This window comes from Alligator mississippiensis, chromosome 11 (genome assembly GCF_030867095.1).
Source record: "Alligator mississippiensis isolate rAllMis1 chromosome 11, rAllMis1, whole genome shotgun sequence".
Lineage (NCBI taxonomy): Eukaryota > Metazoa > Chordata > Crocodylia > Alligatoridae > Alligator > Alligator mississippiensis.
Window position 1 is genome coordinate 20,047,331 of NC_081834.1, and position 19,647 is coordinate 20,066,977.

The window sequence follows — 19,647 nt, forward strand, 5'->3', positions numbered from 1 at the left end:
GAAAATTAAAGAAAATTTTAAAGCACTAAATGCAGTTTGGGAAGCCAGAGCCAAATAGTTTGTTATTGGAATCCCTGTTAAAATGACCAGACTCATCTGTAAAATTCTTTGAGTGGGAAGAACAATGGTCTTAGTTTGAGCCTTTGTATTTTTGCAGAATAAGAATTTTAAATGGGGCTAACAATATAATTAGGCTTCTCTTAAAGTGTATGATCTGGTACTACACAACATTTCAATTAAACTGGAGTGATTAACACAGAACCCATTAAAAGGATTTAAAACTGGTTAACTATAATTGCAAATGGCAAGTCATCCTTGAGAAACTGTCTTTCTGGTGAGGTCCAGCATACCTCTTTTCTTGGTCTCTTAATTTATGTTTATTAACTTGAAAGAAAACAATCCTAATTTTCAAATGATATGAACTTTAGGAGTGGGATATGACCGAAAGTTTAGGGCACTGATGCAGAGGGCTGAATTGCTTGTTAGCTGGGCAAAGACAAGCTATTGCAGTCTGGCGAAATAAAGTTAAACACCTGGAAACAAAGAATGTTGTGTGCCATGAGGACTCATATGATCCTTGAATGTGTAAACTGGGGAATCTTCAGTAGGGGTAGGGACATTTATATCTGTGGATTGGTGATTTGCAACTGACTACTATTGCATACTGTATCTAGTTTTGGTGTCAGCAGTTCAAGAAGGATGTTGATAGTCTAGGGCATGTGTTACACAGGAGGTCAGATCGGATTAATACAATGCTTCTCTCATGCCTTATCTCTACATTTGCAGCAGAGTTAGCTATCATATTCTTTAGGGAGGAAAGACACTCTGCACATACTAGTCAGTAATACAGTACTGAGTGTGCACATCAGCATTTTCAAGTTGTTTAACATATTATTTGCTATTATTCATTGCCGTACCACTAATTTTATGTGGCCATGGCAAACTAACTGCCAAATTAACATGGAAATCTTTTTAAGAGTTTGCTAACAAGCTGTCTTTTTTTAATACATTTTTCATTCTTTAGCTATCATTAGTTCTTTCAGCAGCTGAAGAGAAATGGAAGAAGGAACTTGAAAATGCAGAGAAATCTGGAGCAAGAATCAAAGAGCTTGAAGAGAAGATAATTTCTCTCAGAAGGGAACTGGAGATCAAGAAAGATGAAATCCCGGCAACTGTTAAAGCAGAGGTAGCAAAGGCCCGTGCTCAATGTAACAAAGAAAAACAAGAAGAAATCTTCCAAATACAGGAACAAAATGAGAGAGACTACCGTTCATTCTTAGATGATCACAGAAATAAGATCAAGGAGGTACTTGCAACAGCCAAGGATGATCTTGTAAAGCAGAAAAATGAACTCCTTGCTCAAAAAGAAGCAGAAATAAAGTCATATCTAGACCAAAAGCAACGAGAATGGACAGCTCAGGAAACCAAACGACTCCAAGAGGAAATTCACCAACATAAAGAAAAAATTCTAGTTGAACTTGAGCACCTATTAGGAGAAATCCATGAAGAACTAGTCAAGAGCACAAATAAAGAGTGTTCTCAGCAGGATAACTCTTCCAGTATCCCCGGGCAGTTAAATTGCCAATATAAAGAGAGGCTGAAGACATGCCTGGAAAAGGTATATAGAGGCACAGTTCATGCACTTCTAGAAAAAGCCAAGCAAGAATGGAGAGAGGTAATATTTCTGTAAAATGAAAAGCAATAGCTATCAACATTTTTAACAATGAGATTTGATTTTTAGCCATCAGAGTAGACTAGCAAGGGAAGTCATGGATTCTTTGACTCTTCATGCTTTTCATAGTGTGACTGGTTGCCTCTTATGGAAAAGGTGCTTTAGTTAAACGTAATTTATTAGTTTCCATACAGGGGTAACTGAGTGAAATACTCCAGCCTGTGATCAGCAGGGATCCTGGTTTTCTCTGTTTAAAAATTGCAAATTCTCTACCTTGAAAAATTTTGCAAATTCTGATTTATAAAACCCAAAATCTATTACTCCCCAGCTGCCAGAGCTATGGGGCCAGGGATTCAGGTCCATGGCCCTCTTGCCGCCTGCAGCAGTAGCTGAGTCTCAGCTGCCACCTTTGGGAGGTGGCTGCAGCTGCTGCAGCAGAGTGGAGCATGGAGCCCTGCTTCCCCTTCCCTGTGAGCAGCAGAGCCCTTGCGAGGGGTGAATGTGGGCTGCCCACTGAGGGCTTGGGCTCCCTGCCCTTCTGCCCTCTCCCACAGGGCCTTTGCAGCCCAGTGGGCAAGACCCAGCATGGCAGGGCAGAGTGGGGTGGGGAAGCTTGGTGCCACTGCCAAGAGCCAAACACCATCATGGCAAGGCAGCCTCTGTGCACCGCAGCTGCCGGAGTGGTGGTATGGAATTTTTCCTCCTGCTGCTGCTGGGCAGGCAAGGGGTGCCTTGCTATGGCGGTGCTTGGCTCATGGCAGTGGCACCAACCTTCCTGCCTGGCTCCGATCTGCCCTCTGGGCTGTGGAGGCCCCAAGGGCAGGGCAGCAGGGCGGGGAGTCTGAGCCTGCAGCGGGTAGCCTGCCTGTGCTCCACGCACAGATCTGGGCGGTATGTGCCCCTGTGCCCTCCCCTGCTCTGAAGTGCATGCAGTGGCAGGGAACCAGACCCCCAGACAAGCTGTTCACGGCTCCATCCTGCTCCCTGCTTGGGCCCTGCAGCTGCGCATTATGGGTGTGGGCCCCAACCATCATCCGGGCTAGGCAGCAGCCCCAGCCCTGTCCAACTCCCTCCGTCCCTTACTATGGGGTCCTTAATTCCCCCCGCCATCTTACCTGCAGGAGCTGCTGTCCAGGCTGCCTGGTGGTCATGTGCATGTGTACATGCGCACACGCACATGTTGCCCCCTGCCTGGATCGGTCTCCTGCTGCTCCCCTGGCCTCTTACATGCTGGAACTCTGCCAGCCTGCAAGGGGAAACCCACCGTTTCCCACGTTTTACTCCTTTTAAAGGAGAAAATCCGGGTTTTTTCCAATGTGAAGAGAAAACCCAGATCCCTGTTGATCTGGCTAACTAATCTAATGTTTTGTTTTTTGTGCATGTGAGTGAGTTTTTTGGGGATAAAATTTGGGAATGGATTTCTTAGAATGCTTTGAAGCAGGGAGGGGCAAAGTCCAGCCCACAGGCTGGGTTGGGCCAATCAGCAGCCTTCACTTTCCGCTGAGGTGGCAGTTCCTTCTGGCTGCCACCACTGGACCCAGCCCCTGGCCCGTCTGCCCTGCACCAGCTGCTGGGGGTGGGACCTGTGCAGGCACAGTGTACAGCTGGGTTGGGGCTATGGGCAGGAGCTAGACAAGAGGGCGGGGCTGGGGGGACCTTTGGATCTTGGGGTAGCGACAGCGCGGGGCCGGGGCAGAGCCACAGTGCACTGCCCGCGCACCCCTGTGATGAGCACAGGGTCGTGCAGGGAGTGGATTGTGTCTGTGCTGTCACTGCCCCAAGATCCTGGCCTGGCTGCAGAGCAGTGCCCTGCCAACATGGCTCCTGACTGGTCTCTCTGAAGATCCCAGGAGCAGTGGATCCGTGACAGTGCGGGGCCAGGGCAGAGCCCTGGTTCTGCAACCCCCGTACTGGGGTCTCCATGTAGACCAGCCAGGAGCTGCACAGGCAGAGGCTGCTGGGAAATGGAGTCCAGCCACCAGCCAGATCTGCCATTTTCCCCACCCCTGTTGTAAGGCCACCAACTTGATTTTAATCTGGGAAACTCCATATTAGTCTTTACAAACTTAAAAAGAACGGGTTAGGTGGTTTACAGGATGAAATGTTTGCCTGCCAAACTGTCTCTCTATGCCCATAAAGCTGCCACTGAGCTGATCTCTGTATATTTATATTTATAACTGAGAATTGATTTTAACCAAAATATTTAAATTGCAGAGCAAAACATTGTATCCTTTTTCTTTCCTGCTGTAACTTTCACTCTAAGGGTTACAATGTAACGTATAAAATAAACTATAAATAGCCACAGGGGGATCATTCTGGCTCACAGTCAAGGGGTTACCATTGCTGTCACATTGAATCAGAGCATTTACAGCTGTAGCATGTTCATATTTTGGTCTCATCCCACTGTAAACTTGGATTATTTATATTGATATAATTTTACACTGCTGTAAAATCTCTGATTAATATTAGACGCAATGTCTAATCCTTTGAAATTCCATCGTATAATGTTTGCACTGATTACAATGCTTTATCAACAAGTTTTGTTGTTTTTTTTTCTGGGGTCCATTTTTACTTGATCAACTGCTCTTTTTGGCAAGTGATAGCTAAACCGATATCTTACCTTCCTTCCATGCTCTAATGTGCTGTGTGTTTGGAAAAAGCCATAACACCTTGTTTTTATTACTGATAGCTATGTAACTCTTCTTTATCTTCTATTACTTATGACCTTCAAATGGTGAGGAAAACTCATTTCCTCTTCCCCTCCTGATTTTAGGTTTGTATGACAGTTAATAATAGAGATGGCAAATTACCCATTGCAGACTAGGAAAGTTATTCTCAGACAGAGTACAGTTTCTCCTTGATGACAGTAAAAACTTGCTTTACAAGTATTTCCATCCTGAAAAATACTTTGCTTGTCTATTAGAGGAGTAATGGAAAAGCAAAATTTTGCAATGCTTACATAAAACTCTCAATGGTTTGTCAATAAGCTTTTTCTTATTTGTGTTCTGTTGTATGACAAATGCCTATTGTGCAATGTACATTGCCCATCCTTGCAGAAGTTTTTATTTTTTGGGGAGTGGTCCAGTGGAACTTCACTAAGTCCCAGAATTATTAAGAATGCCTCATTTATCAGGTGAGGAGTGGTGCAGGAACAGGAAAAATACAGCTGCTGGCAAGTTGCACTCATCCCTTCAAGAAGGAACTGCTTGTCATAAGGCTGTTAGCTAAATGTGCCAGTAGCCATCTCTAGTTAAAATTTACTCTCTCCACAAGCAAATGGAACTTTACATTTCTGGTGTTATAAAATATTTCTTTGATTTAAGCAGAGAGTTGGGAGGTATTCTTGGCGCATCTGATCTAAACAGCCAGAAGTAGATGCCCTTAGTGAAAGTTCTTGGCAAATTGATAATTATTACTGGGCAATAAATGTAATTATTAGCGTGCTGTTAAACTTTAAAACCCTCACTGCTTGAGCAACTTTATCTAACTATCCCGTAAGCTCCTTGCAATTACTTAGCAATTTATTTGCCACAGCTATAACCCAGAAAATAAAATTTCTTCTTGCTGTCTTTTTTTCCATCCCTCCAGTTAAGCAGGAACTTCATAAATGGGATCCAAGACTCCTTTCCACTAGGCACATATTTGAATAGCTACAGTTTTTTTTTCCCCATGTTGTTTAGTTCTGCCATATTAAGGACTAACAATGTTTACTGAAAATACTGACAAAATAGCACAGTAGTAATACTGCTGCAGATTAGAAAAAACAAGCATTTCTGTAAGCTGGCGGAAAGAAAGATGAAGCAAAAGGATAGCCAATGAGCAGTTTTAAAAATGATAATGAAGTGTGTAGCTATATAGGATGAACTTTAAAAAAAGTAACAAAAAATGGCACTAATAGACGATGGCTCACTTAAATGAGGAACGCATCATAAATGTGTAATTATATGTAGTAGGGATTCATTACTACTGGGTATTCCTAATATGATTTCCAATTGCAGAAGCAAGAAGATTTAGTTAGTAATTTAAAAAAAAAAGTGTGTTCTTGCATGATAAGTGGGGAAGAAGAAACTGGTGACAAGGCAAGACCACCCATGTATGATGTTGGACACCAACTTGAAATACATAGAATAATGAGAAGTCAGATGCCTTTGCAGGAGACTGAAATGGAGAAAGGTATTGTTTTATTCTTTATCTAATTTTTACAAAATTAGTGTGGTTTTTTTTTTTGTTGTTTTTTTTTTTTTTAAATCTGGTTTAAAAGCCAGTCACCTTTAACACTTAGTACCTGGTGACTTTGAAACTACAATGTTAATATAATTAGCTAATTAGTAAATAGACGGAGGGTAACGTAGTAGTGTGATGTTTTCCCCTCCCCTCCCCCCCCAGCTGAGTTAATACTGCACAAACTCGTTCCATTAGAAACAATAAAGCTGCAGTGGCTAGGTAATGCAGGGTCTGTAGTTACTGATTCAGTAATGGCATTTAACTACTAAATATTACAGGGCTTCTAGTTTGAAGCCAATCTTCTAGCATGTTTTTCGGAGGCAAAGACAGCCGCAGTACTTGCCTCAGAATTCAAATAGCTTGTTAGGGGGCTCAGATGGATAAGATAAGTCAATTTATAATACATGGACTGCCTCTCAGAAGTAGGTTCCTGCTGAATACCATGTGTACAAGGATGAGTTCAGGATTTACTCATCTTGGGTGGGGAAATGAATGCTCTGGAGGTCAAACTACATGTGCCCTTGACTCTGGGTAACACATTTTGTCATTCAGGGTGAATTTGTCATTCTTGACAGTGGAGTTACTTAGGTTTTTTTGGAAAGATTTTGGCATTATTGCTCCATGATGCGAGCTTTTTATAGTATTTAGGTTTATAGTATGGGCTACAGTACTTCTATGCAGGGCCAGGGCCTGTGTAGCTGAAGAGAAACATGGATGGCTTTGGTCACGAATACAGCTGTCTCTGGGGCTTTGTGTTTATAGTTGGAATCCTTCTGCAACCAAAAGAATACAAAGTAACAAAACCCATCCCAGTCTCTGGCCCTATGCCTGTAATGTGGCTTGAATTCCTTCAACACCAAAATAACAAACCATTTTTTAAACACAAAACAGTTCAAGGAGCATAGCTCTTCTGGCTCTCGAGCTCCCTATGCTGGCTATAGAAAATAGCGTTTTTCTCTTCTGGAAGTAATTCAGATTCTTAGTTTCTTAACTTAGACTAAGCTGCATGCAATCCTTCCCAGCTGGGAGTGCCTCCCTGACATGACTCCCCAAAACCCCTGTTTGGCTCCAACTGAAAAAAAATATAATTCCAAAACCTGCATTGCTGTCCAGCTTGATAGGCCTCCTTTTAGGCCCTACTGGGATGGCTCCCTTCAAGACTGGCAGGGAGGCCCAAAGACTTATAGGTTCTCTCAGAGATGACAACTGGATTAAATGGTCTGTAGTGTCCTATGACAATTTAAATTAGATAAGTACAGGGTGTATGTTCCTAGGATAAAAAAAGACCAAGTAAAAAAGCTGAACATGGGAAGCTTGGTTTTGGTTCTCTTGATCTCAGAGGGGGATGTCTAACTTGCCATAATTACTATTGCAGATCAGAAAAGTAAGAAAAGGAACCTTTCCTGTGAATGCTGTTGCCAAGACCTCGAAACAAAGGAGCGAGAATGCCAGGATCTAAAAAAGAAGCTAGAGAAAACCTGTAGACATCTCCAGCTTGCAGTAAGGGAGCACAAAGCTAAGGCTGAGCAAATTCAAGGTTAGTATATTCATTCTCCTAAACAAAGCTTTGGATATGGTTCCAGAAATTTACCTGTGATCTGTCTTTTGAGCTGTATCTTCAACAGCGGTAATAGTAGATACTTAAACGATTCTTGGTCCTACTGAGTTTACTTTTATAATATGGGGAGTGCAATGATACCTGACGTTTTCATAGTGCTTTTCATTGGATCTCAAAGTAGTCCACACAAAAGTTTGGGAGGGGGGAGTTGTCTTTCTTTGCCTCAATTTGTGGTTTGCCTAGGTTACTCAGTGGGCAACCAGCTGAGCAGGAACAGGATCCAAGTCTGTCTTAGTTCAGTGCTGTATCCAGTAGGCTCAGGTCTTTGACATTCCCACTGCATTAACTGTGCATCTCTGTGCTAGCCAACAGGATAGAAGAGTTGAGAAGTCAAAGTCCTGATTCAGTTCTGTGCTCTGAGTAAGCACATTCTTTAAAAAATATAAAGGAAAAAAAAAAGAAGCAATTTACAATAGATATTATTTCAGGCTATCTTCTAGGTAGCCAAATGGTTTAGCTGAGCAGGAGCTCAATTACCCAGGAATGCGAGTCAAATAGTTGAGTTCTAGATCAGGTTAAAAAGGAGAAATTGTTTAATAGACCTGTTTGCTGCCAATGTTTCTATGAAATGCCTGGTGGTGCTCCCCAAAGGGAAGTAAACTCTAGTCTTCTGCAGAAGCATTTGTGGGCACATCAGTTGTGGTCCTTCACCCCTTTCACTAACACGTTTGTGATTTACAGGGTCAAGGCCTGGTTCTTTGTCTAGTCCTGGCATTTGTGTATCTAAAAACGTGCAGGCTAACTTTCGTAGACAGAAACTCTTCAGTGTCTAGACTGGGTCAGACCAGTGGTCTGTCTAGCCTGGTATTCTGTCACTTAGTGGCAGAAATGGATTCTAGAGGGAGAGCATTGAACTGGGTAGGTCTGATCTATCCCTTATCCTTACTGTGCCTGGCATCCACCATTATTGGTCTAGAGATGCCAGAGGAAACATCTCCAACAATTCTTTACAGAAGATTTTGGTCCATAATAATTTGGCTTTTTTGCAAAAAAAGCATCTACTAGGAGGAGGTACCATGCCAAGTGAGAACACATTCATTGTGGTACATAAAGTATTTTCAGCCACTATTCTGATCCTTCTCTTTTGGGACCTGTATGTTTTGATCTACTCCTGAATCTTCAATTTGGGAAAGCTTCCCTTGCTGCTACATCTCTTTTATTGCCCATGCCTTGAAAGTCGTTTAGTCTTTTGTTAACTAGTAGGGTGCCTAGGTTTTTAAAGAGCTTGATTCATTTATTCCCAACACTAAAGAGACTTTTTCTACCAAAGTGTTGAATGTAGTGAATGCTGTCTTTGTGTCTGTGTTCACCATATTGCCTTTCAGTTAAAATACCGTTCTTAAATAGACTCCTGAATCCTACAGAAGTTATGTAAATTAGATATCAATCTAAAAGCCTACCCATTTGTGTGGAATAGTTGTATTACTCAAATGGACTGTGTTAATAGGTTTAACACCATTTTGTAAAAAAAATTGATAGATGCATTGTAACCATGAGCTGAAAACATGGCCCTGGCCACCCCAGAAGAACAGTCACTTCCAGCATTGACTTGTAAGAGCCGCTGATCACTTATTTTTACACCCTGCGTCAGAACCAGTAGTTCTACAGTATGAACCTTGTAACTTTCAGCCTTTGTCTGTCCCCCACACGTTTCACCTGCAGAAGTCAACCTGTGCCGAATAAGGAGGTACAGATCAAAAGACTGCTGGCTTGTTCAGATGCATGCTATCTTAAATTTGGCTTATAGTACAGCACACTTTGAAGCACATAGTTGTTTTTCAGTCTTGAAACTATGCTCACATCTACAGGGCTGTCCCTGTCCCTCCATGCTTTGGGGGGCCCCATGGTCAGCGCCGCATAGGCTCTGCTGCCGCAGCCGAGAACTGCCAGCTCCGGCCGCTCACCACCCCTCTGCTTAGGCTGATATGCCCCAGGCCGGCACATCCCTAGGGACAGCTCTGCTCATCTGAAATGTGCGCTCATGTGAACTTAATGGCAGCAGTGCTGATTTAGGATGCAGTATTGTTAGTGTTGTGGGATTAGCAGCACCAAATTAGACTAGCTCATGTCACTTTCAGGGCATCTAACAGCAGTCACAAAACACTCCACGCTGTCGTCCAAGTCACTTATGAAGGCATTGAATAGCACTGGTCCAAGGACCAAGCCTTATGGGACTCCACTACCCACATCTTTCCAGGTTGATATTGACCCATCCACCACCACTGTCTGGGTGCGACCCCTAAGCCAATTTGCCCCCGAGCTGACCATGTAATCATCTACATCACAGCCTGTCAGTTTATTTACAAGAACAGAATGTGATACCGTATCAAAGGCCTTCTTAAAGTCTAGGTAGATAACGTGTACCTCGACTCCTGCATCTAAGCGTTTTGTGACCTGGTCATAAAAAGAAACAAGGTTAGTCAGGCAGGATCTACCTGCAATGAATCCGTGCAGATTTCCTTTCAGCATTATTTTCCCTGCTGGGCTCCCACAAATGTGATGCTTAATGATTTTTTCCAGAGTTTTCGCAAGGATAGAGGTGAGCCTCACTGGCCTATAATTTCCTGGTTCCTCCCTCCTCCCCTTCTTGAAAATAGAGACCACACTGGCCTTTTTCCAGTCCTCTGGGACCTGACCAGAGCACCATGAGTGTTCGAACAGCCATGCCAGCGGCTCTGCTATGACACTGGTCAATTCCTTCAGCACCCCTCGATGAAGTTAATTCAGGCCCGCTGATTTGAATACATCCAGCCCGTCCAAGTGCCCTTTCACTAAGTCTGAGCTAACAGCTGGTGGGCTGGTGTCCCTCCTGTGTCTATCTATGATCCAATTGGGAGATTTGTCTTGGTCTGTGTCTAGGAATACAATCGTGTCCTTTCTACTTTCTGGTGCAGGGGGATCACTCATCATGATCCTAGGCTCCCCCTGCACTGGTCTGGGGGTGACAATTTATACCACAATTGACTCATTAATCAGCTTAAATGTAATGAGTAAAGGGTACCTCATAGTCAGTTATACTACTGGTCTTGAACAATGAGTTTGTCAGTTTCAAGGCTGCCATCCTCCTTCATTTTTCAAGGCTTCCAACAGAAGGTGTGAAGAAGACAAATTCCCATCAGTTTCTGGTGGGACAGCTACTCCCATTTCTATGCATTTAATTGGAGTACAATTAAGTTACAAAGTGGTGTTGAAAAATGCTGTGCATTTAAGCATTTGTGTACTTGACCAGTATGCAAAGAAGTGATTTTTTTGCTACAGTGGAAGCAAAAGGCCACATACTGACCTGGCCTGGTATGATGTGTTAGTGAATTGTATGCATGGAAATGAAATACACTGCACAGGCAAACTGAACTTAGGCTTCAATATATATTTGTAATCTTAGCTGGTGGCTGTCAAAATTGCCAGTGGGGGTATAAAATCTAATTTATTTTCCTTCTCTGTCCAGAAAAAGCCTCAGTTGCTACAATGCAAACGATCTTTTTCTTCCCTAACACTTTCCAACACAGACTTGCTGCAATGCTGCCTCCCACTCTCACCCTGCACTTCCCCAACCCCACATTCACACTTTCCAAGACATGTGTTGCAGCTCTGCCTCCAGCTGAGATTAGAAATTAGTTGCTCAAAAAAACTCTGTATACCATCATTGAATTGGTGAAGGTGCCACTGCTTTTATGTTCAGAGTTCAGTGGTCTGGTGAGCTCCTCTATATTTGTCATTGTGATGGTAGTACATATCATGGCTTCCCTAATACCAACTTCTTAAAATAGAGGTAGCAGTTTTACATAACCTAGGATGAACTTCAGTTGGATTAAAAAATGCAGATTGAGGTGTGTATTTTGTGTGTGTGTAATCCATTTTTTTTTTTTTTTTTTTTTTTTTTAATAGAAAATGAAAGAGTTTTGGAGGCTTTAATGGAAGAAAACTCTGAGATGAAGACTAAACTCAAAGATCTGAGAATGTGCGACACCCCACCCAGGTATTTCAAAAGTGCAAACAAACTGAATTCCAAAAGTCATTTTGTTGATCTAGTACTTATAAGGTACTATGTGATTTGTGTGCCTCTTAGGTCATTGTCTGAAGGGGCCATTTCAAAACCTTGTGCATCTTTTGATGGTCTGAAAGGACTGGAAGAAATGCGTGCTCAGTACATTAAAGCTGTGGGCAAAATTAAGAGTAAGTGCTAATGAGGTTTTGCTAAAAGCTTTACATCTGCAAAACTAACAATTTCTTCTCATCAGCTGGTTTGTACGGGCATCTGAGTCTCTGATGTATGAGTGTATGCTGAAGAACTAAGCTTGATTCCTAGTATGTCTTCTCCTCCCTACAGCCCAAATTTATATAAATTTTATTGGGGGAAAAAATCTGTTTTCTCTTATTGCATTCCAAATGGCTAATATCATGCTCTTGTACCTCAGAGTATGTATGGTCTTTGGTAAACTTTAACTTGAAAAAAGAGAATGTGAGAAGCTGAATTGGCCTCTCATTGCAACTAGCATAGGTCTGATTCTGCCAGTCTTACTTGGTAATATGCTGTTATACGTACAGCTATGGTGTGCTACACAACCTGAGTGAGGCTGGTGGAATCTAGCCCTGTAGAGGTTGTGCTGGGCTGTTACTATAAATGGGAAAAGCTTTTTGTGGGGCTTCCTGATTGGGGAATTTCTTGTTTCTTATGCCTTTGAATTGCCAGCAAATAATTCTCCCCAGTTCTTCCTTTCCCCAAGAAGTTGTCCCAAGGGAAATCTTAATTTCCTTCATCTTATTTACCCACATTCCATGTACTAGGTTTTGGTCCTCATCCCTTTTAGGTGAGGGAAGACTAGATCAAATACTATTTCTTAATTGGCTGTAGGGGTTTGTTGAATGCCAGCTATGATGCTGTTGCCACACTTCTAGCATATCTCCCCATGCCCTTTTGTCCTTGTGCAAATCTACTAACACAGTGTATTTGTGCAGGTGACATGCTTCGCTATATCCACGAGAGTAAAGAGAGAGCAGCTGAAATGATTAAAGCAGAGGTTTTAAGGGAGCGCCAGGAGACTGCCCGGAAAATGCGCAAGTACTACTTAATTTGTCTTCAGCAACTTCTCAGTGATCATGGGAAATATGAAGGGTGAGTCAATATGCATAGACACACTAGAATTGCACTATTATTAAAAAGAAATAAAACCCTTGGGTAATTATCCACTAGTTATGCACCCTGAAGTTTTAGAGCACAAAGACCCTGTTTGCCCACAAACTCTGGTGGGGTCCACTTTAAAAATAGTTGGTGCAGGTTCTTTAATGCAACTGGCATCCTCCCATAGTTTCATAGTAGGTAGGGTCGGAAGGGACCTGAGCAGATCATCAGGTCTGACCCCCTGCCATGACAGGAAAAAGTACTGGGGTCAAACGACCCCAGCAAAGTGTTCGCCTAACCTCCTCTTAAAGACCCCCAGGGTTGGAGCCAGCACCACTTCACTTTGAAGTTGGTTCCAGATCCTAGCCACCCTGACAGTGAAGTAGCGCCTCCTGATGTCTAGTCTGAATCTACCCTCTGCCAGCTTGTGGCTGTTATTTCTAGTCACTCCTGGTAGTGCGTGGGGGAACAGGGACTCTCCCAATGCCTGCTGGTCCCCTCTGACTAGTTTGTAACAGGCCACTAGATCCCCCCTCAGCCTTCTGTTGTGGAGGTTGAACAGGTTCAGGTCCCTTAGTCTCTCCTCTCTAGTGAGCTTTGTAATAGAGAGCCATTTCCAAACAAGTTCCTTCTAGCTCTAGAAAACTTCCTTTAAGTAAGCAGGCTAAAACAAAAAACATGATGACTGCCCAGCAGTTGAGCATCTCTGAGGAACTATATGTTCCTTTAAAGAGGACTTGTTAAGGAGGTGGGAGGAGGCAATGGACTTGCACTTTTCTACATATTAAGAGACTTCCAATGTTTAAACAGAGGTGCTTTGGGACTCGCGACTCAGGGCAGAGTTGGGAGGGGGTGGAGCAGCGGGTCTATTTCCCTGGTTTTATTGGAGGCTTTACTTGAAGGGGGAGCAAAGTCTCCAACTGAAGGAGCAGGATTGTTTTGGATGTCTAATACAACTTCTCTGAAATATTTGTATGGTGGCTGAATTACTCATTTTTACAGTTTTAATGCCTCATTTTATCATCTGGATTAAGAAACATCTCATCTTTATCAGAGTTCATATCCTGTCCTAATCCTACTGCTTTTCCACTGGTCTATGTAGTCTTAAAATAAATTATTAAAATAGTCCTAAAATAAATAAAATTAGTATTAAAATAAATTCTCTACATCCTGGGTTTAAAAATAAATATGTAAGAATTGAAAGCCAAAGATAGTATTTTGCCATAATGAGGAATCAGGGTGAACATTTTAGGTCTACTTTTTATCTAATATAGATTCAAAAAATGAATTCATTTTATTCCCTCTAGGTTTTTTGTAGGTTGTTTGTTTGTTTGTTTGTTTGTTTTTAACAGACATCCAGCTAATTGAAGCAGAATGGATCTAAGGGTTGCTATCAATGGGATTAGTAAAATAACATAGGAAAAGCTCACAATGATTTTTATATTGAAATGTTCTGGGGTTTTCAACAGAGCTGAAAAGAAAATCATGAACGCTGCTAGCAAGCTTGCAACAATGGCTAAAGTGCTTGAAACACCTGTTCGGAATACACCCCAGAGCAAAAATACCCACTCCGGTAGGTTGGAACAAAAGCTGGTTCCCTTCCTTCTCATTTTACAGGTTTCATTCATTTGGTAATGAAAATGTAGGTGCACAGTGAGAGAAATGCATGTTCTGTGTTCTGCCAGGGTTTACATAGCTGAAGGTATAAACTAAGCAAAAGCATGGACAGTTTGATTTGACTACACTATTATTGACAGCTTTTTATATAAACTGATACTTTTCCCACATTAACGTTTCCTTTAATAATCCCTTTTTTTTTCTCTCCTCTCCTAGTCCTGCCACTAAATTCTGAACTGCCAACTGGAGTTGAGCAATCAAAAAGGAATTACATGCATCAGAGTAGGCCAACCCATATGGAAAGCAAATCATGTGGCAGAAGTATTGCCAAAAAAGCTAGTGATCAAGTTGTTCAGAAACGTGTACCTTATAACTTGAGACAGCAGCTTGATGCAGCACAGGCTGAAACACTGTCTCTGCTTCATGGACGAATGACTTCGGATATCCAGAATGGGAGCACTGCTAAACAACTAGCTGATACTCCAAGAGATGCCATGTCAGAAATTCACCCTTATGAACATGAAAGAAGAAACAAAACTGTCTGTGTTTCAAATACAGACAGAGGCCTGATAAATGCCACTAGCATTACAGCACTTCAGCAGGCACCCACATGTGTTTCTCAAATGAAGCTTGGAAACTTACATATATCCAGCAATATAAATGGCCTTTCCGACTCTAGGCCATCTCCTATACTGTTTGAAAGGCAGAATGAAAGACCAGCATTAAAAGAAGTTAAATGTTACCAGCCAAATGGAAATTGGAAGACTGCATCTGAGAGGACTCAAGATTTTGATGTTCAAGAAGCCCCAGTAAGGGATGAAGGAGGCTGCACTGACTGGAGTTCAATTAGTGGGAGCCTAAATTTGGATAGTGCAACAGGTGATACATGCCTGTTGTATCCTGTGCAGAAAACAAACTCTAATACATCGGCACAACTCAGATCCTATGAACAGTCTTCTATGACCAGTCTGTTTTCTGATGAAGATACTGGACCTTTTTGTAAAGAACTTAGTAGTCATGAAACCAAGATTCTCGGTGCAAAAAACAGAGACTCGCTTCACTGTAAAGACCATCAAGATGTGAACTCAGGGTGTACTTCATACCAAATTTCTGAAGCCAGTTCTGCACTTGTACAAGTCAGTGTGATACCATATTCAAATGTAGGAAAAGGCCACAACCAACATTTAAGAAAAGCAGTGCCGGATGCTAAATCATTTCAGCAAGATAGTGGCTTTGATAGTCCATTTGCTAACTTGGACTAGCGTGTGTAATTCTTTATCCTAGAAGAATATATTTAAATGGAAACTGGTGGTGTGAGGGAAACCTATTAGAAATGTGTGGGTTCTGTCCGTTCTGTGTTGCGTGACTCGACCTGTTGTATGAACACACAAATTGTATAAAATTAATTGAAATATTGATGTAGGTTTTTGTTTGTCATCTGGCTTTTGTTGTGTACATTATTTTTTATGTAAGTGTGTGAGCTTGTTGAATAGAATCTATTTTTATACCTCAAGATTGGCTTGCAGTGCAATGTCACATTTTTATTTATCTAAAAATAAAACTACTTTCATTTGTGGTCACTTTTTAAAAAAAAGTTGATACAGAAGTTCCTTTCAGATTTTAGTGCTGTGTTTTGGAACTTGTTTGATATCCAAACATTTCATCTTGAAAGATCCCTGTAAGCAGGATAGCCCTGTAATTTGTAGATACAAATTTATGCAAATGTAATGTGTGCTTATTTTTATGTATATATGTATTATAACCAGAATCAAACTCTAAGTATGTCCTCCTCTTGAATACAGTGAAAAGTCATTCATTTTTGATGGGGAGGAAAAAGATCTTAGTTCTTTCTGTACCTAGGGCACGGAACTTCCTTAAATAGGCTGCAACCTTCTTTCCTAAATTGGTTCTCATTCTATAGGTTTAGTAATATTCCTGTTGACACCCAATACTTCCTTTTTAAAGACTTTCTCTCCCCCCCCCCCCAATGAATTTCTAACCTTCTGAAATTTAAAGCTTTTAAGACTGATCTGTGTTTAACTTATCTTTTTGCTCACATTTATTTTTATTTCTAGGGCTACTTACATGAAAACAGGAATTTTGCTACATGCTTCATCTGCTCTTGCTGTTTTGCTTATGTGTAGGGAGCTACCACCATTTTTCTGGTTTTTCATGGTGAGCCCTCCTCATGTCACTAATTGGTCAAAGATCCTCGGTGTCAGCCCCTTTTCTCACTGCTGATTGGCCAAGAGGGCTGCCATTGGTGTGGTTTTGCCCCTTGCTGCCAATTGGCAGAGGGGGCCGGGGCCACATGATGGGCAGTCCTCTAAGTAAGGGCAAGAAGTGGGCAGCTGCCATCTTAACTGCTTTTCATGAGAACTGCTGGCTCCTACTGGGAGGCAGCATTTTATTTTCAGTAATTTATTTATTTTACCCCCAGTGATTCAGCTGAAAATTGCAGAGAATACCATGTTTTGCAAGAATTGCCTCAAATTTCAGTTTCTGCAAAACATGTGAAATGGCAGTTTGACTAGGTGCCTACTTCTATGAGGATGTAACAAGATACTACTATTCACAGTGACATGTACCAATAAGTGACTTTGGGTAGTAGAAAGGGCAATTAAAATATGAACACCTGAACATATCTTTTCTGCCCCCCTGCCACTCACAAATGCCTGCAATAATAAAAGCAAGAAAGTAGTGCTATGGAAGAGGAACAGTCGTCCTGGAATTGGATTTCTCTTATTTTTCAAGGTTGACTTAAAGCAATTAAGAGAATTTATATCCTTTCATATGTACTAAAAGGTGGGGAAACAAAGTTACTGCAGCAGAAACCTGATATAAAAACACAATTTCTTTCAGACTCTTAAGAGTGAAAATGAACATGCGTGAAGTTTTTTTAATGGCATACAATAGTCTCCTGTAAAGAGGATTTGAAAAGGGCCAATGTGGTCCCCATTTACAAGAAGGGGAGAAAAGAGGACCCCAGCAATTATAGGCCAGTCAATCTTACCTTGGTTCTTGGGAAGACCTTTGAGAGAATCATCAAGGATCACACCTCCAAGGGCCCAGCAGGAGAGGTAATGCTCAGGGGCAACCAACATGGCTTCGTTCGTTCGTTCGTTCCTGTTTTCTTTTTATGATCAGGTCACAAAGTCCCTGGACGGGGGTGTCAGGGTGGATGTCATCTTCCTGGACTTTAAGAAGGCCTTTGACATGGTTTCCCACTGCATTCTCTTAAAAAAACTTGGTGACTGGCATTGATGCCTACACAGTCAGATGGATGGCAAATTGGCTGGATGGTTGCACCCAGAGAGCGGTGGTGGATGGGTTGTTTTCAACCTGGAGGGATGTGTGCAGTGGAGTCCCCCAGTGCTCGGTCCTGGGGCCTGTACTGTTCAACATCTTTATCAGCGATCTGGATGTGGGTGTGGAAAGCACGCTGTCCAAATTTGCTGATGACAGCAAGTTGTGGGTTGAGGTGGGCACCCTGGAGGGGACAGACAGAATCCAGCTAGACCTACACAGGGTACAGAGGTGGGCGGATGAGAATAGGATGGAATTCAACACAGACAAGTGCAAGGCGCTGCATCTAGGGAGAAGGAACCAGCAACACACTGATAGGCTGGGGAACTCCCTTCTTGTCAACACGTTGGCTGAAAGGGATCTTGGAGTCATTGTTGACTCCAGGATGAACATGAGCTGCCACTGTGAGGACGTAGTCAGTAAGGCTAACCGCACCTTGTCATGCATCTACAGATACATCACAAGCAGGTCCAGCGAGGTGATCCTTCCCCTGTATGCAGCGCTGGTCAGGCCACAGTTGGAGTACTGTGTCCAGTTCTGGGCACCGCACTTCAAGAGGGATGTGGCTAGCACTGAGAGGGTCCAGAGGAGGGCCACTTGGATGGTCAAGGGGCAGCAGGCCAGGCCCTATGAAGAGAGGCTAAAGGACCTGAACCTATTCAGCCTCCACAAGAGAAGGCTGAGAGGGGATCTCGTGGCTGTTTACAAACTCACCAGGGGGGACCAGTGGGAATTGGGGGAAGCTCTGTTCCCCCGGGCACTACTCAGGGTTACAAGGAATAACAGCCACAAATTGTTAGAGAGAAGGTTCAGGCTGGATATCAGGAGACATTACTTTACAGGTAGGGCCGCCAGACTCTGGAATGGGCTCCCAAGTGAGGTGGTGGTATCTTCTACCTTGGGGGTCTTCAAGAGGAGGCTGGACTGATATTTGGCTGGGGTGATATGATCCTGGCACCGGTTCCTGCCCAGGGCAGGGGGTTAGACCTGATGATCTGTTTAGGTCCCTTCCAGCCCTAAGTACTATGATGCTATGATACTAAAAGGAAAATAGCACAAACTTTAATATAGAAAAGCTCCTAAAGGAAAGTGCATTTTAATTTTCCTTACAAAAATGCCTCGCTTCGCTTTTATCTGTTGGGCCAGCTACCATGACGGCATGCATTTTCCCATAGTCAGGACTGATTTGTGCCTTGAAACCAGGCTGGGAGATCTAATGTGAGAATTCTAAAATTCCTGATTGCCCTTTTAATGCCATAAATTCAATACCACTTCCTCTGTAGTCAAGATGGAGTTTTGTCATCTTCAGAGGGAGCAAGGTCAGGCCACAAGAGGTGTCTTGTGCCTAAACAAATATGGGCAGTGGCTAAGTTCTAGGGCCAAATCCATAGCTCTTAAATGAGGAAATAGCTGTGGCCTTTTCTACAGAGGAAACTTTTACCAGTTATACCATATAAACCCCAATGTGGACAATTTTATTTCAGTAGAAAAGTAACTTGGTTTAGCTTAAAACTTTTTTCCCCCCAGTGTGAGCTAAACTGAAAAAGGCCAGTATTTCCTGGTAGTAGGTAGGGTTTCTTTGACTGGAATAAATCACAGGCAGATAAAAGCATAAATCTTTCCTTTCTGGACATGGGCTGGATCTAAAGAAGTAAACACTCAGGAACAAGAATTGAGCTCACAAACTGGGCAGTTGAAAATCCACTTACTTGGAATGGTATGTGCAAAACAGGTGCATTACCCTTGCCTTTCCCTGCCATTTTTATAAACTGATTTGAGTAATCATTTAAAAGGTTAAGCTAGGATGGCTCTAACGTCTGCCCCAGGATTTCTATGAAAAATAACAGGCTTTAAAAGAAATACATTTTTTTTTTTAATGCTTGAATCACTAGTAGACTTATTGTAATAGGAAAAAGTTTTTGTATAAACAAAAGCTTTCAAAACCTTTAACTTCTTAGGGTGTATTTCATTACATTTTATTAGTCCTAGCGACCAGCCCCTTGGTCATATTTATATGCAACTTTCATTTGTAGCTTTTTAAAATGTTACAAAAATTGAAGTGAGATAAGATCCAGATCCAGCTAAAGCCTG

General features: G+C 42.3%; 1 protein-coding gene across 4 annotated transcripts in view; it reads left to right on the forward strand.

Annotated features, from left to right (window-relative positions):
- Positions 1 to 16,073, forward strand: part of CEP152 (centrosomal protein 152) — a 53,351-nt gene extending 37,278 nt beyond the window's left edge. For all 4 annotated transcript variants that reach the window (XM_014606063.3, XM_014606062.3, XM_019477870.2 and 1 more), the window contains 8 exons: positions 1,025 to 1,675; positions 5,671 to 5,845; positions 7,272 to 7,433; positions 11,400 to 11,490; positions 11,581 to 11,687; positions 12,471 to 12,627; positions 14,103 to 14,206; positions 14,467 to 16,073. In XM_014606063.3, the coding sequence (XP_014461549.2) occupies positions 1,025 to 1,675; positions 5,671 to 5,845; positions 7,272 to 7,433; positions 11,400 to 11,490; positions 11,581 to 11,687; positions 12,471 to 12,627; positions 14,103 to 14,206; positions 14,467 to 15,512 (2,493 nt within the window). In that variant the 3' untranslated portion in view covers positions 15,513 to 16,073. The remainder of the gene's footprint in view (positions 1 to 1,024; positions 1,676 to 5,670; positions 5,846 to 7,271; positions 7,434 to 11,399; positions 11,491 to 11,580; positions 11,688 to 12,470; positions 12,628 to 14,102; positions 14,207 to 14,466) is intronic.
- The last annotated feature ends 3,574 nt before the right edge of the window (positions 16,074 to 19,647 follow it).